Source organism: Coenobita brevimanus, chromosome 84 (assembly GCF_032717465.1).
Source record: "Coenobita brevimanus isolate Jiangsu-jjx chromosome 84, ASM3271746v2, whole genome shotgun sequence".
Lineage (NCBI taxonomy): Eukaryota > Metazoa > Arthropoda > Malacostraca > Decapoda > Coenobitidae > Coenobita > Coenobita brevimanus.
In genome coordinates this window covers 44,194,904-44,216,047 of record NC_137037.1, presented here as the reverse complement: position 1 = coordinate 44,216,047, position 21,144 = coordinate 44,194,904, and the positions used below count along the sequence as shown (strand labels likewise).

Here is a 21,144-nt window from a genome sequence, read left to right as displayed (position 1 = left end):
GTGTCAACTTTGCAGTCTGTGTACACGTATGTATGGACTTCTGTACGGACTTATGTACGTGGCTATATAGTTTGAATGTCTATCTATCTATCTTTCTATCTACTGCAAGACGTCTTAATCCCGTAAAGGGTGGCCACAAACAAATCTCCTCCATGTCGCACTTTTCCCCGCCAATTCGCTGCCATCCCTTCACGGCCAAACCACCTCAATGTATTTCTCCTAACGCTTTCTATTTATGTATATAAAATGTTCAGTGCTGCGTGCATTTTCGACATTAACGTCTTCGCAAGTATTATCTTCCAACAAACACTAAACTACACCTTTCACCTGAGAGTTAACATATGAGCCAGAGATGCTTAAAGCTGCCACTGTTAACCCTCTCAAGGTCGGTATAGCTCTAGCATTCTATTCAACCTAACAGTTATTCATAGGAGGTGGTAGGTATTAAGTTGTGCTATATTAGGCTATATTTACGTGTACTTTGTTTAATGTTGGAATGTGTGTCAGCAGTTAAAGAGTAAATGTGTAAGTATACCATAAGTACAGTCGCAACAAAAAATTCTAACTTCTAATTTTCCTCTGTTGGCAAATATATCTAAACAGAGAGGCTTGGTATGTTTCACTGCCCATAGATCCAAATTATTCCAGTTTTTCACCTCTTCTGCTTCTCACTTTCCTCTGCTGACTAATATTAAGCTGAGACGGGCTTGGTATGCGTCGCTGTCGTAGATATAAAAATTCTTTCAATATTTCATCCCCTTCTCGCCTTCCTCTGTTGACCAATATTCCCAAGCTAAGAGAGGTGTGGTAGGTTTCTCTGCCCATAGATGATTCTCTTCGATGTGCTGCGTCAGCGAGAAAAGGGACGGATAATGAAAGTGTGAGACAGACGCAGTGGAACAGTAGGCGAACTTCTGTCTTGATTACACACACACACACACACACACACACACACACACACACACACACACACACACACACACACACACACACACACACACACACACACACACACACACACACACACACAAGTACACAAAAATACCTACGAACTAACGAATCCACTCTCTCTCTCTTTCTCTCTCTCTCTCTCTCTCTCGTATGTGTAGAGAAATCAGATAAGAGCGTATAAGGAGGGTTTCATGCCTTGCATGGAATCTTTATTAGATGGAGATAAATGCATGAAGATTTTTTCGCCGTGACAACCCACTCACATATGCAGCACGAGAAGGTAGAATTGACGTGTGTGTGTGTGTGTGTGTGTGTGTGTGTGTGTGTGTGTGTGTGTGTGTGTGTGTGTGTGTGTGTGTGTGTGTGTGTGTGTGTGTGTGTGTGTGTGTGTGTGTGTACATGAAAGAAGACACATGGTGCCTATGTTTTATGAACACAAAAACCCACAATCGAACACCGTACACTTTTTAAGAGAGAGAGAGAGAGAGAGAGAGAGAGTACAGTTTAATCAGTAAATTAAATAGTTCAAAGTATCATTCTGTCTAAAATTATAAAATCGCCAGGAGATCTGAAACAAAATAAAACAACTCCTTCGAATAAATGACTTAATAATCTGGCATATAAATAGTCCACTAATATTTCTTCACTTCGATAATTCCACCTATAAGTGTTCCAGATATAATTCCACCCATAATCATTCCTCATAATATCCCACCTAAATAATTTCACTTCTCAACGACAATAATTCCACTTCCCATAATAACCACTATCATAATCTCACCTATAAGAATTCTGTGTATATTCTCACCTGTAAGAATTCTACATATATTCTCACTTGTAATATTTCCACCTATTATACATTCACCTGTAACAATCGTACCTGTAATGCTGCTTCCGTACTAGTGAGGTAGATTCTCCAGAGTAAACCGACTCTGAAAAATACAAAATCGAAAAATTACATGGGGTCGGGAATAATCTTAAGAAGTTCCAAAGCTGAAATAACACAAAGAATAAATCGTTACAAAAAATTACAAAGTTTAAATTACATTAATATATAATAATGTTACTGAAATTACAGAGCCAAAATTACATGATGAATGGAACACTTTTACTCGTACTCCCAAAGTTAGGTCTTCGCATGTCACGACTTTGGCACTCATACCCACCGTCCATACTGAATACTTCCGTGCTATCTTATTCAGGACTGTCGCAGTGATACTATAAGTGGGAGTGTTTTTATGATATGTCCTTGGCTCGTATTCTCGCCTGGTAAAGAGGCTCCCTAACACCTCTTCCTTAGCGACTTACTTTTGGGTATGGCTGGTTTATTTCCTTTTGTACATTATTTATGCAGAGTATGGCTATATTGGTATGATTTATGTAACACTGGATAGGAGAGTAAGACGTAATAAACAAAATAAATCACTTAGGAAAAAGTGTTAGGGAGTTTCATCAGAGAGGTACAATACCGCCCTTGTCCTAGTTTGTGTTCGAACTCGCGTTTATTCGGACAGCAGACCACTTCTTCAACCACTTGACCACTACCTCTCCACACAGGCGTGAAGATGGAAAATGAACGCAAAGAGAGAAGGAGAAAACAGAATGACGTAGCAGAATGAATGAAAGAATGGAGAAGAATGAGCAGGAGTATGAAATTGAAGAAAATATGTAAAATAGAAGATGAAGCATATATAGAGAATGAACGTATATACGAGAATGAACACAAGAACAGGGAAGAAGAGTGAACACAAGAACAGAGTAGGAGAATGAACACAAGAACAGGGAAGGAGAATGAACACAAGAACAGAAGGAGAATGAACACAAGAACAGCAGGAGAATGAACACAAGAACAGAAGGAGAATGAACACAAGAACAGCAGGAGAATGAACACACTAGCACCTTTATATATATTCACCGTACTCAAAATATTTACTAATATTCCAAACTCTTATTAATAGTCAACATTTCTTCTCACAGTTTCCAAATTACCTGAGTAACTTTTTTTTTTTCTGCCAAATTACCGAAGTAACTTTTTACCTGTGCTTATTTAAACTTGCAAGATCCTGTAATGAATCTTGTGTCCGTGTTCTTGTCTCCCTAACACCTCTTCCTAAGCGATTTATTTTGCTTATTACACCTTACTGTCCTTCTTCATGTTACTTAAATCATTCTAATGTCACCATACTCTGCATGAATAACGAACGCATCGATTTTAGCCAGCCGTATCCAAAAATAAATCGCTAAGGAAGAGGTGTTGGGGATCTTCCTTAGCCGACAAGATTATCGATCTTGAACTCTCTCTCGGGCTCTTATGACTCACTCTCGGCTGAAGAAAATCGTCTGGCGTAAGCTGGAATAAATTAAAGGGTGCCTGCTAAAATAAAAGAGTTGCCCCCACCATGAGAGGGTTAATGGTGACAGTATCAGCACTCTCAGGCTCGTATGGCTCCCTCTCAGCTGAATAAAATCGTCTGGTGTCAGCTGGAAGAACGGTAAAGTAACTGCCTTCAAACCCAAAGGCACCTCATACTGTCAATAAATAAAATATATATATATATATATATATATATATATATATATATATATATATATATATATATATATTTTTTTTTCGCGTTGACTATTTTACAGGCCAATGATTTTACGGCCCTGAATTGCTCTGACTGATTTTCTCTTTTTTCACATATATTTTCTTCGATAATTTTCACGCTTTCGTTATTTTTCTTTCGTTGTTCCTGGATCCTGCCTCACACCATCCTTGGTTAAAAAAAAAAAAAAAAAAAAGAGAGTTGGTGGTGATGACGATGATGATGATTTTTCTGGGTGATTTCCCTTTTCATCTTTCCTTTGTTAGTTATCACGCCTTCGTCCACTTTCATTCGTTGTTCCTGGACCCTACCGCACACCGTCCTTGGATAAAAAAATAAAATAAGGCTGCTGCCGCTGCTGCTGCTGCTGATGATGATGATGATGATGATGGTGGTGGTGGTGGTGGTCGTGACGATGACGATAATGATGATGAACATGGATATGGAGATGGTTAACTACGACAATGACAGTGATGATGATGATGATGAAAATGATGATGATGAATACGGAGACGAAGATGATTTTCAACGACGATGACGATGATGATGATGATGATGATGATAATGAACACGGGGACGAAGATGACTCGCAACGACGATAACTGATGATGATGATGATGATGATAATGATGATGATGATGATGAACACTGAGACGAAGATAATTTACGACGACGGTGACAGCGATGATGATAATGATGATGAAAATAATAATAATGATGATGATGATGATGATGATGATGATGATGACAACGACGACGACGATGATTATTTTCCTTCCAGATTTTACTGCATGCTAATCACCAGAGATTTATGGAGTCAAGTTGGTTCCCTGTCGCAAGTCTTGTCACGCTCTGAAGCCAGTCAAGTAAGCCAAATCGCCGTAGCAATGGCATTCTGAGATGTGCTAATTAAAGGTGCAACACTCACCTTAACTGCAAGATTACGTAACCCGTAGAGGTAAGATCCAGTTCCTTAATGCAAAGATGTATTTTTATGTTTATTTTACTTTTATTTTATTTTTTGAAACCACCAGAATATCTAGTTCCTTAACACCTACCTGTCTTTTTTTTTTTTTTTACTTTATTTTCGAAACCGCTAGATGAGTTCATTCAGCTTAATTCTCTCTGTGAAAAGGCCTAAGTCCGGTTACGTCTGGCTTACTAGAAATTCAAACTGTACAGAAGCTTGAAATATCAGGTAGAATATTCATTTTCTTTTTTTAACAATGTACTTTTTGTTAGATATAAGGTAATGATAAACATGTGGAGTATAAGATTAACATTTGCTCCATCGTCTTTAAGCTGGATAAATTCGGCCAGTGCTTTTCTGATAAAACATGATAATATATAAATAAATAATAGCAACCGGAAGGAAGGAGGTTTGAATGCCAACCCGCCCATTTCGATGCCACTTATGTCTCCCAACCCCTGTCCAGGTACAATGCCCTCCCTGGTAGCAAAGAATATACACTACATCACCGGACTGAAGGCGTAAAAGCGAAAAAGATGTACCGAACTCAATACTCACCCATTTCGATGTCATTAAAGTCGGCAGGTAGCGGTTCCCCTCCCCTGGCCAGGTACAGTCTCTCCCTCAGCAGTCGCACCTGGCCGTTCTGCACGTTAGGGAATTCCATCTGGGGCCTCCACACCCCCTCCAACTCCCCCGCCGCCAGTCTGTTCCACTCCATAGTCTCCTTCAGGTTGAGGTACTTGAGTCTCGTGTCTCGCCAGATGATCTCTAAGGTGAATTCAATGCTCACGATTCTCCTGATGTCGTTGATGTCCGTGAATCTGATGGCCGTATGATTCAACTTTAGAGAGAGGTGAGACATGCAAGCTCCTACTTAAGATGGTCAGTTTCAACACATTCAGTCCGATGACATTTTTTATCTTATTCTTGCTACCACCAGGCGACGGAATTCTACTTGGGACAGATCTCAATTAACAAAGAGTTTAATGAAGGCTATAATTACCTAAACCCTCTGATGCAAAAAGCTCCCAAATTAAATAAAACTGCATAGAGATAATAAGAATAAAATTAGTACACCGACTGGATTCAAGGGGCTACTGTAGTAGGATAAGGAATGATTAAATCTTCACATGTTTCAGAATTTATCGTCAAAGACTGGATGCTTGTCCACACCTTAGCGTGCCGGTTTTAATAACATGAGAGTTTTTATCATACGGACCTGAGGATCCGGACGGAGGATGCTAGAGTAAGTGGTTCGTTCTCCTTCGGGGACTCTGGAGGGCGTTCAGCTCGGTAACTCTCCGGACGCTGCACCAGGTGGCAGTGGTTCTCATCCGAAAAGTCAGCACAGTCGTCCTTGGAGTTGCAGCGCTGTTCTTTGTCGATGCAGTCACCGTTTGCACACGTGTACTGGTGGTCGAGGCAGTGGGAGAGGCTGAGTTTTATCTGGCTGCCCCTGGGACGATCACAGAGGGGATTTTCCACCTTCCATGCTCGACGCCCCACGGGATATTCGCTAACGGTGGCTAGACTGACAGTGGCAAGTGTCTGGTTTGAGTCCGTGTCAAAGAGAACCCAGTACCCAGGGTAGGACATGTAGATCATATACCCGTAGAATCCGTGGAAGTATGGTCGGTCATTGATGTAACCGAGGATTTCAAAAGACGTCTCCACTTTCGTCCTAAAACAGAGTCCTCTCAACCGCAGTGGTGGGTGTTGTCGCTGGGTACAAGAGGCACAAGTTCGGATACCCAGATCGCAGGCCTCGTCACTCCACAGGCTAGATAATACAGACATGTACACGCAGTTCTGTATCGTCTCTCCATCAGGCTGTCCGGAGGAGAAGGACATGTCGGTGTGGATCGTCTTGTCTAAGTTTTTCTTCCACACTCCTTCCTCCTCCTCGTCTGTGATACCGATCCATATGTGATAGGTGTTGGTGCAGGTGTCTAGGAACTGCAGGGAAGTGTTGTAGAGCCTTTCATTCATCCTAGGCGTCTCAGGAGCATACAGTTCACACCCCAGTCTGTAGCAGTCCTCCCTCGCCTCGTATATACCAACCATCGCAGGGAGGATGAAGAAGTCCCCGGGTGGCTCGCAGAGATCCATGAGCGGTACCATATCCACAGTCGTTCCTACCTCCTCCATCTCATCCACATCAGAGGAGAAGGCATTACCGCGCCCATAGGTTCTGCACTCGGCGATTTGTTTCACCTCCTCGTCACTCAGTTCGCGGTTCCAGATGTTGACCTGGGCCATGTGTCCTCGGAATATCTGCGTCCTGTCGAAGCCGCCCCCCACCGCGTCCTGCTCCATGCCCAGACATAGGGTGCTGTTTAAAGGTAGTAGGCCGTCAGATCTTAGCAGTCCTCGCGCCCTCGCCTCGCCGTTGATGAAAGCACGGTACTCACCTGTATGAGACAGTATTTTTTTTTTTTTTACTGCAGTATGGAATATCATCATCATCATCATCATCATCAGCAGCAGCAGCAGCAGCAGCAGCATAATCACGATAATTATCATCATGGTGGTCATTATTCCCCATTAATGGACGTGGTGGGTTGTGTTCGCATTACTAAAGCTGAGTGTATGAGGGTGTAATCAAGGTAATAAGTTTTGCCGGTCACTTTATGGAACACCAACAGGTCGATGTAACACGCCTGCATTCCACATTACAAAGTATGGTCAGCAACATTATATTACGGACAGACCTATTTTATTATCTTCTCATGCTTCAAAAATTATCTTAAAAGACTGAGGCTTTACCCACAGCTTCGCGGTCTCTGCTGTGAAAATACGGTCCTGAGATCCAGAAACGATATAAGGAAGGCAGTAAAGTAGGAGAACTGCGAAAAGTATCCAGTGAAATAGTCCCTGCATTCATTCACTCGTCAGTCAATCATTCTAAATTCTCGGCTCTATCCAGCAAAATATACTTACTGTATGTTTGGATATTCATTAAATAAGGGTTGAGCCCCTTTCAGGGAGTTGGGGTAGGACGCCTTCACTTGATGAAGCCCATATTATAGGACAGTTCCGCTGACGGCTATACAAACGTCCCTCAACTCCCTCCCTGTCCTCTGAAAAGAGGATGACAGACTGCAGGAGAAGGGTAACTTCACTTGCAGTCCACCGGGTTCACATCCAGGTGAACCTGGGGTCACAACAACAAACACCCACTTCTTAACCTGGCAGTGGACTGAATGGTCTCAATATCACAAACACCACAAAGTGACTTAATTAGAAAGAACATACATATAAAATTCTTTATCTACATCAACTTTCTGTATCTGATTCGTGTGCAGTGAAACCTTTTGTCGTATGGCGTTGCTGGTATCAAGTTAGTATGGCAACAAACATTACGGTAATTAAGACTCAGACTGGTGTACTCGCTTTTCGCTGAATAAAATTGTCAGATGCTAGCAAATGGTACCAGTGCAGTATTAAAAATCAGGCTCCTATGATCGACTCTCAGCTGAGTAAAATCGTCTCGAGCCAGCTGGAATAGAGTACTAGCTGTGTTCCGATCATGAGAAGGTTACTGGTGCAAAGTTTTAGAATTATACTCTTCATTTTTAATAGCGTAAAACTGCCATCTCGTCATCTTTAATTCTGAGCTTTAACGAGAGATTAACTCTAGAATATGGTGCTGGTCACGAAGAGGTGCTATGGAAAGGATGCTGGGCCATGGCATTATCTAATTTTGCTACTGAGCTAAGGAAATTATGATGCAAAAAGACTAAAATCTCCACCAAGTTAAAATATATAAACTATGGTAAGCTTGTACCGCCCATCCTCACCTCCTGAGAAGATGTGACACTGGTGCTCCCATCGATGCAGGACCAGGTCAGTGTGGAAGTCCGTGAGGCCTGGCTGAGCGACGTCATGAATATATACGTCGACTTTGGACCCGATGCGCACTGAGAGAGGGGGGAAGTAGCACAAAAAATATCAGCATTGCACATATTACATTGCTTGCTCGAAATCTTTTTAAAAATACATTAAAAAAAAAAAGTTTCGTCTTCCGCACCTCTCTTTACGTGTCAATTTTGAACATGATGCGCCCTAGGAAGAAAAAAAAAATCAGCACTGCACATTTTATATTGCGTGGTCGATATCTTAAAAACAGAAAAAAAAGAAAATAGTTTCGTCTTCCGCACCCCTCTTTATTAGTATACGTAGATTCTGAACCAGATATGCCCAAGGAAGGGAGAGAAAGTGCACAAAAATTATTACTATTGTAAGCTTTATATTGCCTCCTCAGTATGTTAAGAAATTTATTCCTCCACATGTCTATCTACAAGGAACCGAGAAGAAGCAAAAATAAATAAATAAATAAGTGAATAAATAAAATAAAAACTACTACTACTGTTGTACATCTTATATCGCGACCTCAGTATGTTAAAAATTTTCATCTTCACATTTCTTTATGTTACCAGAAATCCTAGAGTTCAATTTTTTCCCCTGGTAAATGGCGGGGGACAGGGCGACATGGAGGCGATTTATTTGTGGCCACCCCTTACGGAACTAAGGCGTCTGGCAACAGATGGATAGATAGAAATCCAGTGGTGCATTTTTATTCTTGCTACCGCTGGACGATTCTATCCATCTTAGTAGTTTTTTGTAAGTGATGTAGTGGTTCATGAAGGCTATATCTAACCCCCCCAGTTCGAAAAATCTCTCCCTAGCTGAATAAAAGCGTCAGGTGCGTATATACAAAATAAATAAATAAAAATAAAAAAGAGATAAGAATAAAAATATAAATAAAATATAAATACAAATATAAATAAAGTACTGTATATATAAAATTAAGTATACATAAAATATATAAACTCTCAACACTTTTTTTTCACAATTAATGCCAAGGGGAGCAGTATGGGTGGTGTATTGTCATTTCTCTTCTCCCTCCCTCCCTCACTCCCTCTCTCTCTCCCTCCCTCCCTCCCTCTCTCTCTCTCTCTCTCTCTCTCTCTCTCTTAAATTGAAACTTTGAACCTCGGAAACTTTGTGAAGAGCTGATACTTTAAATTTGTCGATGCCATTTTTTTATTAAGAAAAACTCCAGACTTTTTAAAACTACCCAAAACATTTTAAAGATGAATGAAACTTTTTAAAACTAAGTGAAGCTTTCTGAAAATGAACCTTTGAAACAGGTGAAGGTTTCTGAGACTAGTTGAAACTTTTTGAAACTGAAAATAATTTTAAAACCTTTTTGAAACTCTCTGAAACCAATTTTCAATTGGGCGAAGCTTTTTCAAAATTCGCTGAAACTAAGTGAAACTCTGTGAAACTACGTACTGATGGCGAGGGCGTCCACATTTTCATCGGAGGCGGCGAGTGAGATAAAGGTTTCGATCTGAGCCAGGCTGGAGGCTTTAGCGCGGTAGCAGATGGTCAGGGAAGGGGTGTTGGAGAGCCCCTGGAAAAGGATTAGAGGGATCAGAATGCGATTAGGAGAGTTAAAACGGAATTAGGTGGATTAGAATAGGATAAGGAGGATTTGAATGGAATTAGGAAGATTAGAAAAGGATTAGGAGGGTTAGAATAGATTTAGGAAGATCAGAATAGGATTAAGAGTAGAATGGGATTAGGAGAATCAGAAAGGGATTAGGAGGATTAGAAAAGGATTAGGAGGATCAGAATAGGATTAGGAAGATTAAAATGGAATAGGGAGAATTTTAGAATATGATTAGGGGATTAGAATATGATTAGGAGGATTAGAATATGATTAAGAGGATTTGAAGGGGGTTTGGAAGATTAGAAAAAGATTAGCAGGGTCTATGGGGAATTAGAAGGAAATTAGGAGCCTGAGAGCCACGGGAAAAGAATTAGAGGGATTAAGGAAATTATAAAGGATTGGAAAAGACTTAGGAGAATTAGAAAAGGATTAGGAGAGATTGTAGAGGACTGAAAAAGATTAAGAGGATTGGATTAAAGGATTAGAGGAGTTAGAGCTCGATTATAAACGTTTAGGCGAGACTGGGAAGGATTTTGACAAGGTATGATTAGGGAACGCTAAGAAGAGGATTAGGGCAAGATTAGAGACGACTGAGAGTGGATTCAGAGATGAGGTAAAGAGGATTTTGGGACTGGAACAGGATTGGAGGAGAATCTGAGGGGTTTAAAACAGGATTAGATAGACATTAGAGTAAGAGAGAGAGAGAGAGAGAGAGAGAGAGAGAGAGAGAGAGAGAGAGAGAGAGAGATTAGTGTCGAATCAGTACAGGATTCGGAATATTAAAGTGAGCTTGTTTTAACCTGACGAAGATCCAAAACATTATTCTTAAATGACGGTCGCAGGTGTAGTCAAACCGGAGGGCTGATTTGACTAGTAACCAAGGAGACTCATTCCTACCTCATAACTAAGGCTCATCCAATTTCAAGCAATCACGACTTAGTATTGAAGACATAGCCCAGTTCGGCCAGGGGAAAATGGACGGACCATAGAAGGAAATATAGCAGACTGGCACAGGATCGAACCTCCCTCCTGTCGTGTGGGCCATTACCCTCTAATTGGTCTTAACGGGAGGCCGGACACCCAAGCGAGCCTCATTTCAACCAGCAAAGTTTTCCGAATTCGCCTAAAATCGGTTACATCAAAATTTGGATCCATCCCTCGTTGACCCCTTCATTGTGATAACACTCTTATTTTCCGCATTTTTATTTTTATTTTATTCTATTCATAAGTCAGGGTTATGCAGAAAAAGTAAAAGCTAAATGAAGAGCTAAAAATGTACAAATATTTCTACGGCTTTAGATAGTATATATAAATTACAATGAATCGTGAAAAATATACCCAAGCGTTTCTCATACTACGTTCTGTGCTTACACTGAGTAGTATATTCTCTCTCTCTCTCTCTCTCTCTCTCTCTCTCTCTCTCTCTCTCTCTCTCTCTCGTATTTTTCATTTCTTATTTCAGGTTCTTACACAACTCAGATCTATCTATCTATCTATAGCCCGACGCCCTAATCCCGCAAAGGGTGGCCGCAGACAAAACGCCTCCAAGTCACTCTGTCACCCACCATTTGACTCCCCTCCCCCCAACTCACCCCCCCCTCCCTCATATACCTCTCAACTCCATCCCTCCACCTCATCCTCGGTCTACCCCTCCCTCTCCCTCCCTCCACCTCACCCACATACACCCTCTTAGTCAGTCTTTCACTCTCCATCCTCTCCACATGTCCAAACCACCTCAGTGTATTTCTCCTAATCTTTTCAACCACATCCACATCTACCCCACAACGTTCCTTCACTTCTTCATTCGTCAACCTGTCCCTCCATGTCACTCCACATGCTCCTCTCAAGTAACTCATTTCCACTGCTCTCACTCTTGACTTGTTCCCCTCTTGCAAGGTCCACGCCTCGCTTCCATACGTCAGGGTAGGGATCACAATACCATCATGCAGAGACTTCTTAACTTCCATACTCACTTCCCTATTTCTCATCACTGCTTTCAGCATGCCTACAACCTTCCTTCCCTGCTGTACCCTTTCACGCACTTCATCCCCCAAAGTTCCATCCTTACTCATCACACTACCCAAGTACTTGAATGCACTCACATTCTCCATATCCTCACCATCCAACCTCACTGCACACTCTGTGACTTCATTCCTCTCAAACACCATAACTTTACTTTTGTTTACATTAACTTTCAGCTTCCTCCTCCTACACACTGTCCCAAATTCATTCACCAAACCTTGCAACTCCCATTCATCTTCACTCAACAATACTGTATCATCAGCAAACAACAACACCGGAAGCTTCCAAATCTCACCCTCATTCGTTAGGGCCACCCCCACATCCACTGCCCTACCTTGTACCTCCTTTACGACCCCATCCATATATATATTAAACAGCCATGGAGACATTACACACCCCTGTTTCAGTCCCACATTGAGATCAAAGAACTCACTCAGCTCACCATCCACTCGCACCATAGCCCTAGCTCCCTCGTACATACTCTTCACAGCACTCAACAATTTCCCCTCCACTCCATATATTCTTAATACCTTCCACATACCTTTCCTATCTATTCTGTCATAAGCTTTCTCCAAGTCCATGAAGGCAGCGTATACTTTCCTTCCCTTCTCTAGATACTTCTCCACTAAACATCTTAGAACAAATATCTGATCTACACACCCTTTTCCCTTCCTAAATCCCCCTTGTTCTTCTCCAACTAGCTCCTCTGTCATATGCCTAACCCTATCAATGAGTATTCTACCATATATTTTACCAGTCACACTAAGAAGGCAAATACCCCTATGGTTACCACATACTTCTCTCTCCCCTTTTCCTTTGTACAGAGGAACAATTATACCTGATTTCCAGTCCTCTGGAACCCTTCCCTCTTCCCAAGCCAATCTACACAACTTCCATATCCACTCCACAACAATCTCACCCCCATACCTAAGCATTTCACCACATACTCCATCAATTCCTGGGGCCTTTCCCAGCTTAATCTTCTTCATCGCTTCCACTACTTCCGACCTACTGATCTCTTCCTCCCTCCTCTCATCTCTTCTTCTCCCAGCCATTCCCCAACCACTTATACTCACACTGCTCTCACTCTCTACATTCAACAAATCCTCAAAGTGCTCCTTCCAACTCAGATACTAGTAGGAAATAAAGCCAGAATGAGAGAATGGATAGAATGAAAGACTGACTTGGAAAGTGGAGGGGAGAGGGGGAGGGGAAGACCAAGCATGAAGGAGTAGGATGGAGAGGAGAGATATAAAAATGATGGTGGTGTGAGTTGGAGGGGGGGGAGGAGGGCAAATTGATGGCGAATAATAAGCCGACATGGAGGTAATTCGTTTAAGGCTGCCTCTTCCATGATTGAGGCTTCTGGCTAAAAACGGATAGATACTGTTGATGGCGATGGTGCTGGCGATAAACACACACACACACACACACACACCGCTCGCTGGTGCAGTGGTAACGTTCCCGCTTGCCAACTGGTGGACGGGAGTTCGCGCCTAGCTCAGGTTGCGAAAAGTTTCACTGACGAAGTGGGTGGTTACTGTCCCCCTTGAGCAAGGGGATGGGTGTGTGCGTGTGTGAAGGTCACAGCCTTGCCCTTAGATTGGACTATATGAGCTCTCAGCTCCCTTCCGGGAGGGTAAAAGCTGACTATCACGACCATCAAGTGATCCTGACCGACCCGGTGAATTACACACACACACACACACACACACACACACACACACACACACACTAAACATTCTGAATAAAAGGGGCCACGTAATAATGGATACATATATTTACATTTACTTAAATATATCAACATTCTCAAATAAACTGTCACATAAATACAACTTCTTTAAAATACTGGCTCTCAAATACAGGACTCTCAAATAAAGACACGCAAAGAACGAAAATAAAGACACCCGAATAAAGACGCTCAAACTCAAAACAAAAACACATTAATAAAGACACAAACAAACACTTTTAAAAAAACATTCGTACTCTTATCTACAGGACATCCAAACGACAAAAATAGGCCAATAAAGAAACTGTAATTAATGTAAATACACACAAACAGACATTAATATAAAGCCACTCAAAGGCACTTAAAAACGTATTCAGACGAAGCAACAATTAAATAAAGGAGCACTCAAATTCAAGACCAACTCAAATAAAGCAACGCTTAAATGAACACTCAAAGGGATAAAGTTCGCTAGTATTTTCTTGCCTCTACTTCAGACTTACACTAACAGCTTGTTCACCAGTTTCCTCCCTGACGTATCATATCAAAGAGAATTATCTATGGGAAGAAAGCCATAATAATCCTCTTTCAGCTTAGGAATTATAGCCATCAGAGGTAAGTGAGGAGTAGAAGAGGTGAAATGTTAGGCGAACTTTTATATCTTCGGGAAAAAAAAAGAAAAAAAAAAAGACTCTCTCAGTTTAGGAATATAAGTCAGAAGAGGAATATTACAAGAAAAGGAGATGAAGCATTGGTTAGGACAACATGGGGACTTTTTCTTGACATGTTCCTGCTAGACGATTTTACTGGACTTAGGAAGGACGTCTATTAGTAAAAGAGCCAAGTAAAGGCCAAATCTGATCCCTGGAATTTCAAAAGCCTCCTCCAAGCTGAATAAAATCGTCAGGAGATAGCAAGAAAAAATGAAAAGCTACTGGAGTTAACCCGTTCAATCCAGTCACGTATTTTCCAACATCATTCTTGCTGCCACCAGACATGCACGTGTATTCTTCTCAGGAGAAACTTCACAATTAAGACCAAAATGTAGACTCCATTAACCCCTTCACTCTAAGACGTCTCCCATATGTTAAATAAAAGTGCCTGGTAGTAGCAAGAATGTAATAAAAAAAGTACTTCATTGGATATAAACTATTACAAGAACGTTTGACCTCAACTGTACATTACCTTTTCAGTGAGGTTGGATCGGATGAAGATGTCAGCCCTAGCAGCCGCCCACACGTCCGCCTGCAGCCCCATCACTCGCACCAGTTCGTCACCGCCCACATCTGCAGCACACGAGCACCAGGTTACTATAGCACTTCTGCCTTCACCTTTACATCTCCACAACTTGGCTACTAAGTCCTGGCTCCATTAAATTCTATGAGCTCTTGTTATGAGGTACGAATGAGTCTCCTTAATTACTAGTCAAATCGGCCCTCCAATCTAACTACACCTGACCATCGACTGAACTTAAACGGCTTAGGGATCTCTGCTGGGTTAGTACAAAAGCGCTTAAATTATGCTACCCACATCATCACTACAGGCTATCAACAGAACAACGGTAAAAGGTAATAGCTACTTATCACCCCTTTTGGAGAGCAGGAGAGTCCAAGGCTAGAGTACCCTAATCCAGATCATTTAAGCTGCAGGAGACCACCCTACGTCCCTGGCAGAGTTTACATGATTAAAAGCAAAAACATAAAATTCCGGCCGCTTCTGATATTCATGTCATGGTGAGTTAACATACACGATACTCCAAACTGATGCCTCCACTACAAGCAAAGTAATAGCCTTATGCGTTTAATATTATATGCGTCTAGCCTTCGACTCTTCCAGCTTTACCAAATAAGTAAATAAAAATAAGGAAAGCTACATGGCCACCTTACATTTATCAAAATATGGTGGCCTATTCTCGGGGCCCTACACCTCAAAGTGGGTAATATGGGACAGGGTGTTTTGTTTATGTGACTATCCTATACAGACAAGGATAGTGTAGAATGCAGAATATGTATTTCAACCACCGTTCCTACGATATAGTTTCTCTCTGCTATACTACTTTTACTCTAACCTGGCCTAAAACTGCCATCTCTCCATTTTCAGCGCTCAATTGTAACAAAAATCTGAAAATATGATGCTAGTCACGAAGAAGTGCTATGGGAAGGATGTAAAACCGAAGTATTGTCTTTTTCCCCCACTGACTTACGTGGAATAAGCTGCAAATGGACGAAATTGAGCCAGGTTTGGGTAAAATGAGTATAAGTAACAATTTCTCTCTGTCTTAACTCCCGGCCCAAGCTGAAGGGACTGGTCAGGTGTGGTTGTTTTACTCATACATATACACACATATACAGATAGATAGGTAGGTAGATTGATAGATATACTTGGTGTAAATAGACACATAGATGAATAGACATAATTAGATAGAGAGGTTGAAATATAGATAGACACATATTCCTTTTCCAATTTTCTTCTCTAATACTTTCACCCATTCCAATAATTTTCTGACGCAACTTCTCCGTCTAAAAAAATTCACATATCGAAAAAAAAAAAAAATAAAAAAAATAAAAAACACCACACTTACATTTCACTTGGATAATTCATCGTGTAGGTCGATAGGGAGGCAGTACACACACACACACACACACACACACACACACACACACACACACACACACACACACACACACACACAGACTGAGACAGAAACACAGACAGACAGACAGAAACACACACACACACACACACACACACACACACACACAGATAGACAGAGACAGAAACAGACAGACACACAGAAACACACACACACACACACACACACACACACACACACACACACACAAAACAGACAGACACACAGAAACACACACACACACACACACACACACACACACACACACACACACACACACACACAAACAAACACACAGATAGACAGAGACAGACAGAAACAGACAGACAGACAGACAGACACACACACACACACACACACACACACACACACACACACACACACACACACACACACACACACACACACACACACACACACACATACACACACACACACACACACACACACACACACACACACACACACACACAGCAAAAGTAGCAAGTTGAGGTGAATCAATAAAATGACACAGAAATCACCTCCAATTACCTGTAAATGTGAGTGAGGTGAAGCGAGGTATGATTGATGATGATGAGTGAGAGAGAGAGAGAGAGAGAGAGAGAGAGAGAGAGAGAGAGAGAGAGAGACAGACAGACAGACAGACGGAAGAGGAAAAACGCAGCCTGTGACAGAGTGGCATCGACGACCTCGTCAATATTCTCTTCTTCTTCTTCCTCTTCCTCCTCCTCCTCGTCCTTCTCCTCCTCCTCGTCCTTCTCCTCCTCCTCCTCATGATCATCATCATCACCACCACCACCGCCAACACCACCACCACCACCATTATTATTATTATTATTATTTGTATTATTATTATTATTTGCTATCTAAAAATGGGGTGAGGCAGGATTCAGAATTAGGGAACGCGAAATTGAGAGGCAGAATTTTCAACAGCATGACCACTGAACCGACACACACACACACGTTCACACACAGTAATTCAAGCCTTAAACAACCCCTTGAATTGTGAGATGAACAAAATCGCGAAATAAAATCGTTTGGTGGCAGCTAGCAGTGTCATCGGGCTGAAAGAGTTGTAAAAAAAAAACAAAAAGGTGCTCTTCAATTTTCCCCAATAGACACCCTCCCTCACCCTAATCCCACCCCACCCACCCCACCCTCCATCCCTCTCCTCCAAACCCCCCACCCTCCACCCCCCCTAAAAAAAAAAAAATCAGCCCCCTCCTTGACCTCCCTCCCCCCTCCACCAGCAGCGTCTTGTTTGTTATGCTAATGAGCCTTTAGAAGCGACTTGGGTAATTAACCTTTCTTCATTAAGTCGGAAATAATGACCTCTTTACTCCACCACCACTATCTCCACCAACCCACTCCCCTCCTTCCCCTCTCCACCGACCACCCTCCTCCTCCACTGTCCCCCTACCCACTGCCACCACCCCCTCCCACTCCCCTACTCCAGCACCACCATTACCCCCCATTATCATCACCACCACTACACCACTACCACCTTCCACTATCCCATGCCCCACTAACACCCCTCCTACCCAATTCTCCCCCACCATTCCCCAATCCCTTCATCCCTAATCCCCTCACAACCCCTCTACCCCCACTACAACCACCCCCACAACCTCACCATCCCCTTATCCCCCATCTCAGCTCCCCACTAATCCTCCCCCCTCCCCCAACCCATCGCCCAGACTCCTCAGCATTCGAGTCTGATTATATCGCTCCCACACCCTCCACCAAATTTATTTTTTGAGGGGCCATACTCGAAAGTGGCATTTCAAAACAGCGGGAAGTCTTGGGATATTAATTTGCCTTTTTTTTTTTTAGTCCTCTCAAGGTCAGGATAACTCTAGTATTCTTTTTCAGCTAACGCCAGACGATTTTATTCAGTTGAGTGAGTCACAGGATCGTAAGAGTATTAATATTGTTCTAGTACCCTCTTCCAGCAATCACCAGAGTTTTTTTTTTTTCAATAATTCAAGAGTGAGTCGTATAAGCCCAAGAGTGTTAATATAGTTTTCTTTCTCGTGTATGGCTTTTCTGATGTAGCCTACTTAATGTTTAATTTCTTCACCAATTTTTTACTCTATTTTCACACACGGATGTGGCGTTTCAAAACAGCAGGAAATCTCGGCATATTGATTTCTGTGTGTGTGTGTGTGTGTGTGTGTGTGTGTGTGTGTGTGTGTGTGTGTGTGTGTGTGTGTGTGTGTGTGTGTGTGTGTGTGTGTGCATTTTTTACATATTTTCCTTTCTCATGGATGACATTTCTGGTGCTAATGAAGTGTGAATTTCTTCGTACCCTTTCAGACGTGGCAAACAGTAAACACTTAAGGTTATCTTCTTGAATTAGGAGATATCGTAGCTTCATTTCCTCAGCGATTCATCTTTCTTATTACACATCATGATTTTCTCGTACTGTATCTATATCTTTATAAATATCTACAGTTTGAATCAGTAATTTTCAGAGTATAATAAGTTAAATAAATCGCTGTGTGAGAGGAGTTAAGAAGTTCCCACTCCAGCGAGAATACGGCCTGAATCTGTGTGCATGGGAAGTATCAGTGTTTCTCTCTCTCTCTCTCTCTCTGTCTCTGTCTCTCTCTCTCCCTGTCTCTCTCTCTCTCTGGCAGACTGTCAATCTGTCTGTCCGTCTGTCTGTCTGTCCGTCTCTGTTTGTCTGTCTGTCTGTCTGTCTCGTGCAATTCAATATGACCTTTCTTTCCTTCTTAGCCTCTCCCTTTCACCTGTCAGCCAATCCATACTTATACGCAAACACGCCCAGTCAAGATGTCCTTCAAACTCTCTCCACCACCGAGAATAATCCTGAATATTGATTTAGAATTCGCAGCTTCAGAACAACACCACAGAGAGGTGTCGGGGTTAACGAGAAATCGATCAGGTTAACGTGAATGCTTCCGTTAACCCGTACTGCTGAGCTGGGTCAATTTGTTTAAGTTCAGGTCAATAAATGCAAAGTTTTTTCTTTTTTCGAGTCTTCAGAAATGGGATCTTGGGTGTTTTTGATGTGTGTGTGTGTGTGTGTGTGTGTGTGTGTGTGTGTGTGTGTGTGTGTGTGTGTGTGTGTGTGTGTGTGTGTGTGTGTGTGTGTGTGTGTGTGTGTGTGTGTGTGTGTGTGTGTGTGTGTGTGTGTGTGTGTGTATAACAATGGGAACTGAAGATTTAAAAATTTTTCTCTCTCATCTAGTAAAATCATTAATAGTTATCTGCCTTACTGATCCTTGCACAATTCATAAAAATATACAGTAGAATTATTCCACTAATTTAATTTTTACGTTCGTTTATACTCCATTATACGTGCTTCTCCACTCTTCGTTACATTTTCCTCCTTCTCCATTGCGTCACTCTTCCCATCATTCTTCCCATCCCTCTGAGTCTTTCCTCTTTCCCTCCCTCTATTAAACAGTTCATTCTGATCCGACTTCTGCAGCTCTTTGCCTCACTGTTGCCCTTCATTTCTCCTGCCGACATTTCCTTCAGAACCTCATTTTAAGTACTGTACCTTAGCAATACAATGTAATTTTCTTTGACTGCTGAGACTACCTTCAGTAAATATACCTAGCAGTTTCCACGGCAGCTAAGAGTTATTTATTATTATTATTATTATTATTATTATTATTATTACTAGTGTTCGTGTTTTTATTGTCATTGTTATTTTTATTATATTTATTGTTATTATCATTATTAATATTATTATTATTATTATTATTATTTACCACAAAACGTATCATCCTCGTCATAACACACCCACTACTGATGCAAGTTTCCTGTTCCCGTGTGTCTGGCTCTTGACCACTGATAAGGAAGAACAGATAATTTAAGTCCTTCAGTCTGATGATTTTTGTTTTCATTATATTCTTGTTATAGTGAATTTTGTAGTGTAACTTCCACACAAAATGATGATATGATTCACTATTTATTTTCAAGATACGTCAAGTGAATCGCGGTCGAAGCTCCGAGAAATAGGCTGCATATCACGGCCTATAATTCTTGACTCTAACTTGGTGAATATTTTAAGCCTTCTACAGCCTATTATCCATACCTCAGTGACAGAAGAAGACAATACTGAGGCTGTACATTCCATAACACTCCTTCATGACTAGCACCATAGTCTAGTGTTAATTTTTTGTTGTACGTAGCTCGGGAATCATAATGAAGAGATTGTCAATTTTTTCGCCTTGTCTAAGTGAATACAGTTTGCAAGTTTGTCTATAGAATAAGGTCATGAAACCCTTATCGTCTGTAGTCCAAACCTCCTTTACTTGTCTGCCACATCGCCCTGTCCATGAAGACCCATAAACATAAATAAAGACTAAAAATAAAACTAAACAAAGAAAAAGCTCAACATAGAAAAAAAAATGTTCGAAATTAGAAAAGAGATCGAAAACACTAAGGAGGGGAACAGGGCCCTCCCCAGGACCAAGGGGGACAACAACGCCCCAGCCCAGGGCAGAAACAAAAAGACCCAGCCCAAGCACCCAGGTCCTACCCGCCCCCCACCACCACCCTCTTCCTCCTCCTCCACCTCCTCTTCGTCCACCTTCATCAAGAAGGATAAGAAGAAGAAGGAAGAGAAGAAAGGGGTGCAGGCAATGGGTCCGATGAACCTGGGGACGGTGCTGGGGACGGTGTGCCTCTGCTGCTGCTGCATCCTCAGCAGCATAATGGCCGCTAAGTGAATCCGGCCCATCCCACCCCCGGCTCTTCGTCGTGAATCAGAGGAACGCCCTCATGGGGTGGCACTGATGACATTTCGGTGCAGATACTCAA

At 41.9% G+C, this 21,144-nt stretch overlaps 1 protein-coding gene across 1 annotated transcript in view; it reads right to left on the bottom strand.

Annotated features, from left to right (window-relative positions):
- The window catches only part of LOC145410152 (uncharacterized), a 36,566-nt gene extending 15,905 nt beyond the window's left edge, over positions 1-20,661 (bottom strand). Inside the window, exons 1-8 of the mRNA XM_080280350.1 lie at positions 20,628-20,661; positions 14,904-15,004; positions 12,334-12,336; positions 9,811-9,931; positions 8,313-8,432; positions 5,732-6,923; positions 5,068-5,333; positions 1,832-1,883 (exon numbers count right to left, since the gene is read on the bottom strand). Of these exons, the coding sequence (XP_080136476.1) occupies positions 1,832-1,883; positions 5,068-5,333; positions 5,732-6,923; positions 8,313-8,432; positions 9,811-9,931; positions 12,334-12,336; positions 14,904-15,004; positions 20,628-20,661 (1,889 nt within the window). The remainder of the gene's footprint in view (positions 1-1,831; positions 1,884-5,067; positions 5,334-5,731; positions 6,924-8,312; positions 8,433-9,810; positions 9,932-12,333; positions 12,337-14,903; positions 15,005-20,627) is intronic.
- Positions 20,662-21,144: the final 483 nt, after the last annotated feature.